Raw genomic sequence first — 15,329 nt, forward strand, 5'->3', positions numbered from 1 at the left:
ACACACACACACACACACACACACACACACACACACACACACACACTAATAATGTTGATAATAATATTCTAAGTTTTTAGAAAACCCTAAAGGAAAAACAGCTGAGTAACCATTTATGAGCAAGCACTTTGGGGGCCATTTCACACTGAGATGGAGATTGATAGCTCTTCTCTCTGTCAGCCTTAGTTCCTATGTCATGTTCCCAACATGGGCACTTTGCATATCCTCACCGTTAAAGGTAAGCATTTAGGGCTGGGCATGTAGTTCAGCAATAGAATACTTACCTAGCATTTGGAAATGCGATACAGGGTGCATGGATAATCCCTAGCAACACAAGCCAACTCTTCCCTCTTGTTCCCCCAAAAGACATAGTCATCTGTAACCATGCAGGAGGAAAACTTGGACATATTGAATACATCAAATAGATAATTCCTAATTAGCCTTCAATGGTGATTTTTTTTAAAACCATGCCAAATTTTCCATATATGTTTACTGGTAAGAACAACTCTAATTCAAACAGCATCATCCTGGAAGCTCATTCTTTCATTCAACAGATGCTCCCTGAGTGTCTGTTATGTGCCAGGCACTAATGCTAAAATCCAGTTAATCCCAACAAACTGAAAACATAGAAGACTCCAAGTATTTATTGGGTTCTCAAGGCTTTGTAGTTGCACAGTGCTAACTGTGTGATGTCCATGCAAAGCAGACCATGGTAAACTTGCCTAGATGTCAGTATCCACCTGAAATATGGGACAAAGAGACCTTGAACCTCCACCTAAAATTACATTATTCTATGGGGTCATCAGAATTTTTCACAATGAAAACTTTAAGCATGAGTAGATTGAGTATTTTGTAAAAATGTAATAGTCGCATAAAACTGCATATTGTCTATAGTCAAAGGAGAACAAAAGATGAGACTAAGAGACCTCAAACTTCAAGCTAGTGGAGCCCCTGGGGTAGGATCATGATAAGCATAGAAGAGCGTTCACCTGTATGGATCGTGTTTTGTTTGTTAAGAAGATTTTTACTACATAGGGATTTTATAAAACTTTTAACTAACCCAGGAAAGGAAAAATAAAGATACTGATATATTTAGGGATTGAAATCAGACATTCAAATCTCCAGTTATAAGAAAGAGTTCCAATTAAGGTCCGGTTTATTTCCAATATGCTGGTTCTCTCTGGACAATAGGCTATTTTAAGAATTATTTCACATATCCCTGGTTAAAGATGTTTATCCAGTATCCAAAATTCATGGCCAGAAAATATTTTTAATCACCCCACCCACGAAGCTCAGGGTCTCATTAAAACATTACAATGTGATTTCATTGGAAGAAATGATAATTTTCCCAGGAAGGACAAATGGAGAGGGATCTCAGGGATGTCTGCAGCCTGTGATCATCAGGAAATGCTTGCTGGAGTGGCCCTTGCTACATTGCTATGTTTTTACCTGAGGGTCATCAGCCTTGGTGATATGATCCCTGAGAGACCCACAGACAGGTGGCATTTCTTCCTAGAGAGGAAATGACCCAGGACTAATTGAGGTAGAATTTGAAACTAAATTTGCCTTTGCTAACATTCTCTCTGTCTCCTTTTTGATATTTGAATGACAGTGAAGGGAGCAATCTGACCCCTGCACATCACTATCCAGACTTCAGATTTAAGACCTATGCTCCGCTAGCCTTCCGGTACTTCAGAGAACTCTTTGGAATCAAGCCTGATGATTACTTGGTAAGAGTCTTTCCATAGAAATGCATGATATAAATAGTCTCACATAGCAGTAGTCACAAGTGGCTGTCTCTTATAGACCTCAGGAGCATTGTAAATGGTCTATGTTTTATGACTATAAATTCACCTTTAAGAAATGTGATTTTATTCCATAGCTTTTAACTGATAGTTACAAAATCTGTAGTTACTATTTAAATAACTGTGATTTGCCGCTTCAGTTAATCATTGTAACCGATATAATTAATCTTAAAGATTCCTGTGAACTTTACTAATTGGATTCTATTTGAATGTCTTCCTATTTTATTTGTCTTATTTTTATCACTCATCTCAGACCTTCCTTGGACCACAACAATTTTCACCTTGCCCCATAAATTCAGATGACATTTTAAAGAAGCTGTATAGTTTTGTTCTCAACATCTCTTCATGTAATCTCCTTTTAATCCTGCTTGTATATGTACAAGGGTATGTTTTATCCTCTCTGTCTTTCCCTTGGCACACAAGAGGCACAGACATCAGTCTGTGGTGTCCAGTTTGGCCGTAGAGTTTATCTCATTCCTGTTCCGAAACTTACAAACTCACATTTTTTTAAAGAGAGGTGGCTTGTTACGATTTGATCACTGTTTCTACCTTGGGGCTCTTCAGAATTGGTTTTTAAGCAGCCATAGAAAAAATGCCATCAAATACTTACTGCTTAGCATTCTAACCATTCTGAATGGTCTTGGGTGACATCCTGCAGCAGTGCTTTCTGGAGGAACTTGGGCAGCATTTGTCATTGGTAACAGAATGTCTTAAATTCATCTTTCAATATGAATAAGATACAAAGAATGAAATTCGAAGCTGATGTCTGTTGTGTGCTAATGAAAACCCATGAATGAGCCTCCTTTTAGTTGATCCCTAAGAATGTAACATGATTCTTTTTAAAATATTTGTGTGTGTGTGTGTGTGTGTGTGTGTGTGTGTGTGTTTTGTGTAGGGGGGAGTGCATGAGCTACAATGCAGTGTGGAGACCAGAGGACAGCCTTGACTCTTGGTACTTATCTTCTACCTTGTTTTTAAGGCAGAATCTCTCTAGTATGCCATTATGTGTACTCCAAGCTTCTAGGCCTGCGAGCTTCTAGGATATTCTGTCTCTGCCTCCCAGCACATTGCAGGGGTGCTGGGATTATAGACACACACCATTACATCTGACTTTTACATGGGTTTCAGGGATCCAAACTTAAGTCATCAGTCTTCGTAATAAATACTTTTATCTACTGAGACATTTCCCTGGCCCAGAAAATCATATGATTTCTCCTTGACAAGATAATCTAGTTCCTCAGGGTGTAGCACTTAAACTCTACAGAATAGTGAAGAATGCTGCAAAGCCCAGGGTATTCTGGCCTCTGTAAGGCCAGCTCTCTCTATCTCACTATTACCTTTGAAATGTTGGTATGTCTCACTATCGCTCCCAGCTCAAGCACAGCATGTTCTGGAGGTGTGTGTTGGAAAAGATTCTTCAAGTTTGACTATTCAGAAATAACTGAAGGTCACCATCTCACAGAAATGGGTTTTGGGAACCTAATGGAGTTTCATGTTATATTATGGAAAGCAAGTTCAGCCTCTTAGCTTGTGCCACACAGAAGAAATGAATGGATTCTCCTTCTGAATGTCGTTAAACTTCTGGCCTGTGTTGGTGTGATGTCACATTACACTGATGCCTGGATAAAGACAGCCTGACTGAGTATCCGTTTCAACCAAGAGTGGGATGTGAGCTTCTCTGAGAACCTGTTCCTTCAAATTTCTCCCAGAACTGTGCTCACAAACAAAGGCCTTGCTCTCTTTATTGAAGCAGTACATCCAGCATGCATTGGGGGAGGAAAAAGTGGAAGGATTTGTCTTATCAGGGAATTTATCCTTCCTGACTCTGCTGACCTAGAGCAGCACATACAAGCCCAAACAAATGTTATCACTCCCACCTGTGGTTTGCAACATAAATGGTATAATTGCTTCCAGTGTTCACATTTGGGGCACTTTCAAAATTCACAGCATACACACACATATACATTGTTCTAGCTCAAGGTCAAGGAAGAGTCATTAGGAATTAAAGTTATGTTTAAGTTTCAAGAGGAGCCCAAGGCCTGGTAAGCTTGTTACATTATAAACAAGCTTCAATAGCATTAAATGATCTTTTTTTTTAAATGGGTATGAGTGTATTGCCTTCATGTGTGTAAGTGCACCTGGGTCATGCAATAGGTCAGAAGGGGGTGTCAGATCCCCTAGAACTGGAGTTATGGACAGTTGCTACAACCATGTAGGTGCTAGGACTTGAACCCGGGTCCTCTGCAAGAGCAGCCAGTGCTCTTAACCACTAAGTCATCACTCCAGCCCTGCATTAAATGATCTTAAACCATAAAATTAACTTTTTGGTTACAAGGTTAGGTGAAAGTCATTTGTCCAAAAGTCCTTCTGTACCGACCAGCCAAAGAGCTACCACAGCAGTTCACAGCTCTGTGATGACAGCATCTGTCACAGCACTGGCTGTAGTGTGACAAGATGACTGCTTCTCAGCCCTGCTGCGTTCTTTGCCCACAGCCAGGACTCATTCTGATCGCACATGGTTGCTTTCTTTGGAAAAGCTCTTTTCTGAACAACTTCTCACACAGCTTTCACAAGTTTCATGATGAGGGGGCTGGAGAGATGACTGTGCTTTCAGAGGACCAGTGTTTGAATCCCAGCACCCACATGGCAGCTAACAACAGTCTGTAACTCAGTTCTAAGAACTCTAACACCCTCTTCTGTCCTCTGCAGGCAGTGTATGACATGGGCACACTTACATACATGCAGGCATAACCCTTGTACACATAAAATAAAAATAATCTTTTTATTTAGTCCTGTAATGAGTCTCTTTAAGCCAGAAAAATTTTCTTAATGGAGCTGGAGTATTTGCAAAGGAGCCTAGGAGACTAAGCCACTTGATAATGAAAAGGCCTTTATCTGTATGCCTGGCAAAGATGAATATTGAAATCAGTGGGCACTTTGAGCACCTATTAACCTATAGTTACAGAGAGATTTAAAATTTTTAAGTCATAATGCTTAGAGAACTTAGAATCACAGTAAGATTACTTTATGTGGAAAAAAATATCCCTCCCTAGGCAGTAAGTGAAAAGCCTGAACCAAAATAAAGATTGCTTCAGAAATTCTGTGGAGGGAGTGGTCTGTCGGAAGGTTCAGAGGCCTTCTGTAAGTGTTACATGGCTTTTACTGTGCCTCTGTCATTAAAGGGCCAGGCATGGTGGCACATGCCTGTTATCCCAGCACTCTGGAAGCAAACCAAGAAGGGACATGAGTTCAAGGACAGCCTGGCTACACAGAGAGACCTTGTCTTAAGTAAGAAAGTAAATAAATCAATATTACAGGGCATTTGAGTAAGTAGAAAGTAAGGGACAGATGTTCGGGGCTTGAAAAAGGGGTGTTGATAGGAGTGTGAGGCCAGGGGGTGTGAATGTGTCAGATGTTTAGAAGAACTCTGAAGGGACCAGTATTGCTTCAGGGGAGAGTTTTGATCTGAAGCATAGATAGAGTCAGACAGTTCAAATAAACTGGATTTTAAACTATTTTTAAAAAGGAAATGTAACGTTTTTTGTAGTGTTACAGAATTATTAGGGGGGTAGGAAATGATAGAATGAGTCTTCATCTATAGATGAAGTGATTTGCTCTCTGAGATTTATTTAAGAATTTGAGGGCTAAAAATATACAAACTTTCAGTACAAAGTCTGTGTGGTAACTCAAGCCAATAGCAAAATGGTATGCACTTTAAAGTTGCTAAAAGAATAGATTTTAGGGGCTGGAGAAATGGCTCAGTGGTTAAGAGCACATACCACTCTTTCAAAGAACCCAAGTTCAGTTCCCAGCAACCACATCAGGCAGCTCACAACCACAACCTGATGGAACTGACGTTTCTGGCTTCCTTGGGCACCTGCACTGACATGCACTTACCCATACACAGACACACATATAGGCACATAATTTAAAATAATAATATATTTTTAAAAGAATAAATTTAAAACTTTCCTATAACATATACTCAAAAACGTAAAAGGTATATTAATTTAGCTTAGTTTATCCACCCCACGTTGTATACACGTATACCTCATGTTCACCATAAAAAAAGATGTTTTATTTGTCAGCTAAAAAACAGTTGGAAGTACTTTGTAAGTTAAATGAGTATGACTTTTTTACTCTCTCTGTAACTATAAGCAAAGCACTTTATACACAGTAGTTGAGTGCCCAGTGAATTGAATGGAATATACATTAACTCTCAATATAAATATTATTTAAAAATAATTGAAAGCAAAATAAAGAAGTGAATCTGGAGGAGGCAGAAAGGGGGGTGGTTGAAGCTATGGAAGAAACAAAATTAGCCATGAGTTAATCATTGGAAGCTAAAAGTAGAAACATGGATATGTGTATGAAGTTTTCTACCATGAGGAGGGGCTGTTAGCAGGCACGTACCTGTGTTTTCCTTTGTCTCCGTTTCTCCCCCGCCTTTGTTCATCTCATATACAGCTCCTTGACTAGGCACATGGCTGGGACCTGCAAGGAACAGAATAAGCCAGTAGTCCAATTCACACTTGATAGCTGGGTCCCCAGCAGTTGGCCACCCACCCTTACACTGGAGACACCCACATCCTGGGACTAAGGCAGCTCTGTGGTAAGCCTTGGAGCTTCTGGAAGTTCATCTCTTTTTGGGGGACCCCACCACACAATCTAGAGTATATCAGATGCATGTAGTAGCATGCTTCAGACTCAGGTGTCATCCTCAGAATCATTTTAACCGATCTTTATATGAGGAATCAGAGGCTAAGTTCAGTGAAGGGAAGTGTCCTCGGTTACCTGCATTGGTAGGAGCAGAACCAGGATGTGGATAGTAGTTTCCACACTTTCCCCAAATGTTCTGAAGACCAGTCCCAATGGTCTCATGCTTCCTACCCATCATGACACACCTCTCAAGTATGATCCCAGGTAGCTGCTTCCCACCCTATCACATAGTGATTGTCTGTTCTGAAGAACACAGCCTAAAGTTCAACCCACCCAAAAAGGCACATTTTGAACAGTTAAGCTCAAATAAAGCACAGAAGACAAATAGGCATGCCTATAAAACTTCTCCGTAAAGACAGAGGATGTGGTGCAGATCCCAAGAATGCCCTGGCATCTGTCAAACAGGGTTGTTGAAACCCACACTGTGACAATACATGACTCTCAGTAGAGGAGGAGAGAGGAGACCATCACTTAGCAACTTCCAACTCTACAGGCAGATTTGAAATTCATACCTGTCAGGTTTGTGCTGTCGTGTCTAGATTTCTGCCTGAATTTTTATGTTTATGTTCTCAGTTTCATTAAATTCACCATGTGCTTGCTAATGATAAGTTTCAAGTCTAAGCATGTATAATTTGGATAGGGAGGCATTATAGTAAGTGAAGTGTGTGTGCACAGCACCGTGAATGCCCTTCTTTCTTATTTGTTCCTATACAAGGAGCCCATCTCTGCTACAGCAACAGGCTGTTCATTCTTTCCTTCCCCAGGTGTTCAGAAATCCAACATAACTCATAGAAGGAGCTTTTAGGTTTCCCTGCACCTGTATGAATGAAATCAGAGTGAATGTTGGATTCCACCAGGGAAATAGTGAGATTATCTTAGCATGTAGTGCAAGTTCACATTATGTCTTGCACTGGCAGGGACCTCCTGGGATGCACTTTACTTTCACTCCAGTGTGTATAGCAAGGGGAACTTGCAGAAAATTGAGGTGAGAGAATGCATATGTTTGAGCAGCTTTCGCAAATGACAAGCGCCTGGTAGGTGCATAAAACCCAGGAACACACGTGGAGACGTGATCATGGATGATTAAAATGCCCTACCTCTCTCTTCATTGGTGCTAAAGGCAGTCTTTAGGAAGTGGTTTGGTAGATAACATGGTACTGAAGCTGTAGAGAGGCTGCAGAATTCTGGAGGGTAAGTCACATGCCTGTTAAGTATTGTGATGTCAGGTGCACATTGATGATATGCAGTTCATGATGTTAATTCAGAATGTTATCAAACTAGGTCAAAACTACTGATAGGCATCTATAAATTACATAATAAATGAGTATTTGACAAATAACTGTTGAAGTCATTTCCATCATAGGTCAGTGTTTATAGAGGAATGTTTAGGTCTCAGTCCAGTTTTTTCTAGGCAGATTCTCTTAAGTTTCTCATCATTTCTCTATTTGTTCTTTCTGCATTACTTATTTTATACTCTACATTTATTTCCACTCATAAGAAGGTTCTGTGGGAACTTCAAATACTAGTGAATAATTTAAAATTTTCTGGAGACTCTGGAGTCTGCCTTCACTTTTTATAAGAGCTTGGGGTTCACACCAGGGTTTTGCATTCATAATTATACAACAGGCACAACTTTTTTTTTTTTTTTGCTTTCTTCAGGATGTCTTAGTATATTTGGGGGATAGCATCTTTTCATAGGAGTCTGTCTGAAAAGCTTAGTGTTACTGAGGTGAGAGTAGAACCAGCTCTTCCTACCCTGCCCAGGGAAAGTGAGCATTGACTGATTGCCACTTTCATCTACATCCATAGTGGTCACTGTGTCAGGGAAGAGCATTCACCTTAAACATTTTCAGGTTGATGTTTTTACCTTTATTTTAGAGGGAGGTTTCCTTGAGGCTCCAACATACCAGCTTACTCAGTGTCATATAACTCAAGCCTGCAAGAGTCACAATTTTACAAACACCAGTTAATTCCCATCCCTGTTCCCTGGTTCCCCTTCATGTGGATACTTTGCTCACACAGCTGGACAAGAACTCTCTGCTTCCTCTTGGCTTTATGGTGTCCTAGCCACAGCCTGGCAGCAGTTTTTGTTTTCTTATCTTATCCCTACCTTGCATGTAAGTGTTGGGTTCTTGCTGTTAGACAAAAGAGAATTAAGAGTGTAAGCCAGCTGTGTGTGGTGGTGATTACCTTAGCCCTGGGAAGCTAAGGTAGGAAGATCATGAGTTCAAGGCCAGCCTGGGTTACAAACCAAGACCTTGTATCAGAAAAATTAAAAGTAGGGCTAGAGAATGGTTCAGTGCACAAGAGCACTGGCTACCCTTGCAGAGGACCCGAGTTCGGCACCCACATGGAGGCTAACAACCATCCGTGACTCCAGTTCCAGGGGATCTAACACCCTCTTCTGACCTCCAAAGGCAACACACATACATTGTGCACTTACATACATGCAAACAAAACACTTATACACATAAAAATACAAAAAAATTAAATTAAGAATAAAAAGTCAAGCCAGGCATGATGGCACATGCCTTTAATACCAGCACTCAGAATGCAGAGGCAGAGGCAGGGAGATTTCTGTGAGATCAAGGCAAACCTGGGCTACATAGCAAGTTCCAGGCCAGCTGCAGCTACAGGGAGACCCTGTCTTAGACAATACAAACTGATCAAATAAGAGCTCAGAAATAAGCCTTCCCGTGTACTGTTGATGGATTTTCAACAATCCTAAGAACACATATGGGGGGTCATGGGATAACAACTGTCTCCTATGCTAATTTTATTGGAAAAACTGGTTACCAAAATGCATGAAAATGTAATCAGACCCTTATCTTGAATTATGGGGTTGTTTAAGGCAAAATACAAAAAGACTAGATGGGAATGTAACTCACTGGTAGAATCTCTGCCTGGCACGCTTCCATCCCTAGCACTGCAAAAGTACAAAGTGAAAAACCCTGCAGTCAAGACTACATGGCACATTTGAGAAGATGAGAATAAGTTTCACTGCCTTTCCAGAGCTGAAGCTTCAAGGAGGATCTGTTTCGTGTCGAGGCTGGAGAGCAGCACTAGGCCACTCATGGTCGTGAACATTCTGTCAAGAACCATGGAAAGATGAGAAGGACATGATCCGATTTGCATGTAGAAAGACCCCTGGTTTCCATAGGAGATGGCACTGGATGGGACAGGAGTGGGAGATGAGACCAGTGGCATACCATAGTGACCAGGCATGAGTCAATAACAGTGAACTTGGGGTATTGGCAGAGGAGATGGTCTGCCAATAGGAGACAAAATACAAAAGCATTTGAATATGAATGAGGAAATGTGAAGTATGAAGGATGATCCCCACATTTCTGGCTTAGAGAATAGGACAAATAGTGTTTCATCCTCTAAAATGAGGGAAAGAGAGGAAAAGCAAAGGATAGAAGTCAGATGATCTAGAGTCACCATTTCCATTGTGCAAGATGTGCCCTGTCCAATTACTCTTACCTGTCTGAGGAAGACTAGAGATTGGATCCCAGCCCTTCTTCTACCCATCAACCTTATATTTTGGTCCAGAGCCACAATATATATTTTGCCATGGTAACAAAAACCTTTCTCAGCTGGGCATGGTGACACATGCCTTTAATCCCAGCACTCGGGAGGCAGAGGCAGGAGAATCTCTGTGAGATGGAGGCCAGCCTGGTCTACATAGCAAGTTCCAGGCCAGCTGAGGCCACAGGGAGACCCTGTCTCAAAAAGACCCTCCCCAAAAAAACAAAAGACCTTTCTCATTTTGACAAGGTCATATAATTTAACCATAGCCTAGAAATGAATTTGATTGTAAACTTTTTGCATGTAAAGTGTTGAGATGGGACTAAGTAGAGATATCTGTTAATAATGTTAGACAAACAGGTCTGGATCCCTAGAGTCAGATGTGGACTGCGGATACAGATGTAATGTCATCTGTGGATGCACTGAGAGTGCAGTGTTCCCTGTGAGGACACTGGAAAGAACAGCGGTTCTGTGTTTAGGTGATGCACTCATGCATGCACCCTACCTTCAGCTGGGGCTTCATGGGTACTTGCTGAAAGCTGGATTCCTATTTAATTTTCTCACTGAATAGATACAGTGATCCCTGATTCCATCATGTGATACTGACAGTGGGGAGAGCATGTCTCCTTCTCATTAGAGAATCATGAAGATAAATAAAAATCTCCCAGAAAGCCTCCTGAGTTTACTTGGAGCCTCCTTTCAAAGCTTGTAGACAGTGCTTCCTGTTTTAAAAAGTCAAGATGCTTTAATCATGTACTCATCCTCCACAGAAATATATGCATTAAGAGTACCTTAGCTGGGCTGGGGAGATAACTCAGTCAGTAAAGTACTTGCCTTGAAAGCATGAGGCCCTGAGTTTGATCCCCAGAACCCACTTGAAAATGCTGAATGTGGTGAAATCAACTTGGTACTGACAGGAAGCTTCTTCCTTGCTGCCTAGCATTCATAGAACTGGAAGGCTGCTGGGGGCTGGCAGAAATTATCAACAGCTTTACCCAGCTATGAACCCTGTGAACTGCAATAATGACCCACATGGCAAGATATGCCCATGGGTACAATAGTGGCACAAATGTCATGAGGGGTAACTAACTGCTTTCTGATTGGATTTAAGGTCCACTCCACAGGAAGGCCAGGAATTAATGGTTAAGGAGCTCATAGGCCGCACAGGTGAACCTATTATTGTGCTAAGTGGACATACTATCAAACTTCTCTCCAAATTTGTATCTCTGTACACAACCATAGATTAGTGAAGCTCTCAGACCTCATCAGAGAAGTTTCTTTGAGAAATAGACAGTGGTTAATGCTGAAATTCACAACTAGTCACAGTGCAGAGAATAAGTGTCTGTGGAGTGCATAGCCACAATGGACGTGAATAACACACACACACACACACACACACACACACACACACACACACACATACACACAGGCTTGGGGACCAAAAGAGGTGGAAATATTGTAAGAGCTAAGGGTTAGAGAAGACCAAAGTGAAACAGTGTCTTCTGGATATGGCGGGATCACTGAAATTACACTCTTGAACTCATTGCAGCTGTGGTTGCCTGCACAAGACCTACACAAGATCAAGCTAACAAACATTCTAGCATGAAGAGGGAAGGGATTTGTTAGCCTTCCCCCCCCGACACACACCCCATCCAAAGAGTTATGGACAGTTGACGGCTTCTGCGGGGGGAAGAAGAATGCTTTTTTTAAGGATGTGGCCCCTGGTAGGTTGACCACACTCCATTGGATACCCCCTCACTCAGGAGTATATAGGCAGGAAAAATTGGACTCAATGAGTTTTGGGGGGGGAAAAGGAGAGGACAAGAAGTTTTGGGGGATAGGGAGATGGAGTGGATCTGGGAAGAATTAAGGGGAGACTGGAAAGTGAATTTGATCAAAATACATTACATGAAATTCTCAAAGATGCAATAAAATTTTAAATGCTGTGTGTGGTAGCATGCCCTTATAATCCCAGAGCTGGAGAAGGGGAGACTGGAGGATGCCTGAGGCAAATAGCCTGACAGAAGTAACCATAAGGGAGAAAGGGCTTATTCAGCTCATAAACCCAGCTTATAGTCCATCACTGCAGGGAGATCAGTCCACCGTCAAGAGCAGAGACAGAATGAATTCGAACACTCAGCTTACTTTCTCTGTGATTATGCAATTCAGGATACAAACCCAGGGAATGGTGCCCCCCACAGTGGGCTGGGTCTTCCCACATCAGTGAATGTAATCAGGACAATTCCCCAAATATATGCCCACAGGTCAACCTAATCTAGACACCCCCTCCTTGAGGCTCTCTTCCCAGGTGATTCTAGATTGTGCCAAGTTGACAATTAAAACTAACCATCACATAAAATGTACTCTTTTTCTGTGTGTGTGATAGGGTCTCACTTTGTAGTCCAGATGATCTCAAACTGATCCTTGTTCCTTGCCTCCCCAGTTCTGTGATTATAGGCCTGTCTCACCATGTTTGGCTAACATGTATTTTTTTAAATGTGTGTGTATGTGTGTATATGTGTGCATGTGTAACATGAAACAGAAATGAAACTATACACTTTGATTGTGTGTGGTGTGGCCATGTCTTTATGTTCATATGTGCACATGTGTGTAGATTCATGTGCATAAGCGTATATATATGTGTGGAGACCAGAAGCTGATGTTTTAAAGTCTTCCTCTGTGGCTTTCCAACTTGTTTTTTCTCACTGAACCTGAAGCCCACTAGTTCAGCAAGACCAGATGGCTAGTGAGCTCCAGCAATCCCCCTGCCTCTGCCTCCCCAGTGCTATAATTACAGATGGAGGCTATCATGCTCAGCTTTATATATGGGTGCTGTGGGTTCAAATTCAAGTCCTCATGCTTGCACAGCAAGCACTCTACCCACTGAGCTGTCTCTCCAACCCCCAAAGCATACTTTTAAATGCTTACTTAGAACTGGGGAGTATGGCTCAATGGAAGAATGCAAGCCCCTAAGTTCAATTCAGCACAAGATACATAAATAAGTAAATATTTTCATAAAATATTTATTTACTCTTTTAGTACTCCATCTGCAGTGAACCTCTGATAGAACTGTCCAACCCTGGAGCCAGTGGATCCTTGTTTTTCTTGACCAGTGATGATGAATTTATCATCAAAACCGTTCAGCATAAAGAAGCGGAGTTCCTGCAGAAGCTGCTGCCAGGGTATTACATGGTAAGGAGCTGCACACTGTTCAAGCTTCTTACTTTCCTCGAGGTTTCCTTCTTCCTTTTTGTTTCAGAACTCTTGACATGTTGTCTTTTCTTTACATTTAGATTATGTTATGGCATTCCTTGAGTGAACTTTAAGAAATAATACCCAAGGCCAGGCAAGATAGCTCAGCGGGTAAACATGTTTGATACACAAGCCTTCCCCTGTTCCTCTATTGAATTTAATCCCCAGACTCCACATGGTGGAAGGAGAGAACTGACTCCACAGAGTTGTCTTCTGATTTCCATGTATGTGCTGTGGCACTCATGTACTCATACATCATATACACACTAATAATAATTTATTAATTAGTATTTAATTTAAATAAGTAATGCCCAAGCATAGTGGTACATACCTGTTATCCCAGCATTTAGGAGGCTAAGGCAAAAGGTTCACCAGTTCAAAACCTGACTAAATACAATGAGAGAGCTTGTCTCAAAAGAAAAAAAAAGTAAATAAAAACTAAGTAATGGAGCATTGTTGCTGAATCTCTGTCCTGGGTTCAAGTGCAACTCAGTTATCAGCTGTGACCCCGACTGAGAAAGCAACACCTCTGCTGAGCCTTTGTGCCCTCCACCTTTAGAAACTGAGAAATGCTGTCTACGTTGTATAGTCAGAGTGATGAAAGGAGAAAGGAAGCAACGCATTGCAAAGCTCCCTGTACCTAGCATGGGGATACTGTGCATGATGATGTCTGTGGATTGCCTGTTCTGCCTTAAACAAGACTTGGAGGTTTTCCTCCCTAACTCCTTAATCCTCATAGTAACCTTAGGCACTGTAGCTGCTGCCATTGTGTAGATGGTATCATTCATGCAAAGACAATTGAATCAAAAGGCAAGTCATGGGGCTGGCAAGATGACTCAGTGGATAAAGACACTTACTGCCAAGCCTGACAACTGGAGTTCAAGCCCCGGGACCCACGTGGTAGAAGGTGAGGACTCACTTTCACATTGTCCTCTGACTTCCACACACATCTCGCACACACATACACATACACATGCTAAATAAATAAATGTAATAAAGAAAAATTAATAACCACGATAAAAGAAGGCAAGGCACTCATGGAGAGAAGTGCAAAGCAGGGTCTGCACAGCCTGATAGAGAACTGGGCCTGCACAGAGGCTGCATTCCAGCCCCACAGTGCACACCAGCTCCTAGTCTGCGCTGTTATTACCTTCTGCATGCCACAGTTCAGGGTTTCATAGGTTAAACATGCTAACAGGAGAAGCCACAGTTCAGGGTTTCATAGGTTAAACATGCTAACAGGAGAATTACCTTTCTTGTAGGGGTTGTTGTTTTAACACATAGTCCAGGCTGACTTCAAACTCTCTGTGTAGCTGAGGCTGGCCTTGAGCACCTGATCCTCCTGCCACCCCTCCCAAGTCCTAGAATTAAAGGCATGGGTCACCATACCTAACTTTTCCCCTAATATTTTGGGGAAAAAGAAACAATAACTTAGGTCAGATTGATTTATTAGACATTTGGTGTTAATTTTTATTTTTTTTCAAATGTTGCTAAGTATTTCTGTCATTTTCATATCTCTTGTGTCAATGTGGTTGCATAACCCCTAACTTTCTATGATTAGAGCAGCTACATGCAAACGTGTAGATTTCAGAGCCATTCCTTACTCCAGGTGTGAATGGTCACCTTTGACCCACAGTAGAATCCATGAGAAGCCACCACACAATTCATCTCTACAGAGAGACATCATTTTAATCCCCAGATCTCCTAGAGACAGTGTTTAGTACACAAACTAACCTCATTTTTAATTATAAAAATCAAAAGTCTGACTGGGCAGCATGCGTGTTTTAAAAGGTTTTGATTCTCAAGCATTTTCTTTTTCAGAAAAATAGAAAATACAGACAGGAAAAAGAAGCAGCACCATGTGCATTGCCTAGAAATCCATATTATTAGTGCTCGATGTATATGTTCTCAGGTGCTGTGTTCATCTGTACCCTTTTTTTTTTTTTTTTTTTTTTTTGTTAAAAGGGCCCTTTTTTTTTTTTTCTTTTTTTTTTTTTTTTTTTTGTGTGGGTTGTTGGGTGGTGT

The 15,329-nt window shown here is 41.4% G+C and overlaps 1 protein-coding gene across 3 annotated transcripts in view; it reads left to right on the forward strand.

The window, feature by feature from the left end:
* Nucleotides 1-15,329, forward strand: part of Pip5k1b (phosphatidylinositol-4-phosphate 5-kinase type 1 beta) — a 325,417-nt gene that overhangs the window by 180,946 nt on the left and 129,142 nt on the right. For all 3 annotated transcript variants that reach the window (XM_008852280.2, XM_008852282.2, XM_008852281.2), the window contains exons 5-6: nt 1,613-1,730; nt 13,092-13,244. In XM_008852280.2, coding sequence (XP_008850502.1) covers nt 1,613-1,730; nt 13,092-13,244 — 271 coding nt within the window. The remainder of the gene's footprint in view (nt 1-1,612; nt 1,731-13,091; nt 13,245-15,329) is intronic.

The sequence above is a fragment of the Nannospalax galili genome, unplaced genomic scaffold (assembly GCF_000622305.1).
Source record: "Nannospalax galili isolate Female #2095 unplaced genomic scaffold, S.galili_v1.0 scaffold1486, whole genome shotgun sequence".
NCBI classification, from domain to species: Eukaryota; Metazoa; Chordata; class Mammalia; order Rodentia; family Spalacidae; genus Nannospalax; species Nannospalax galili.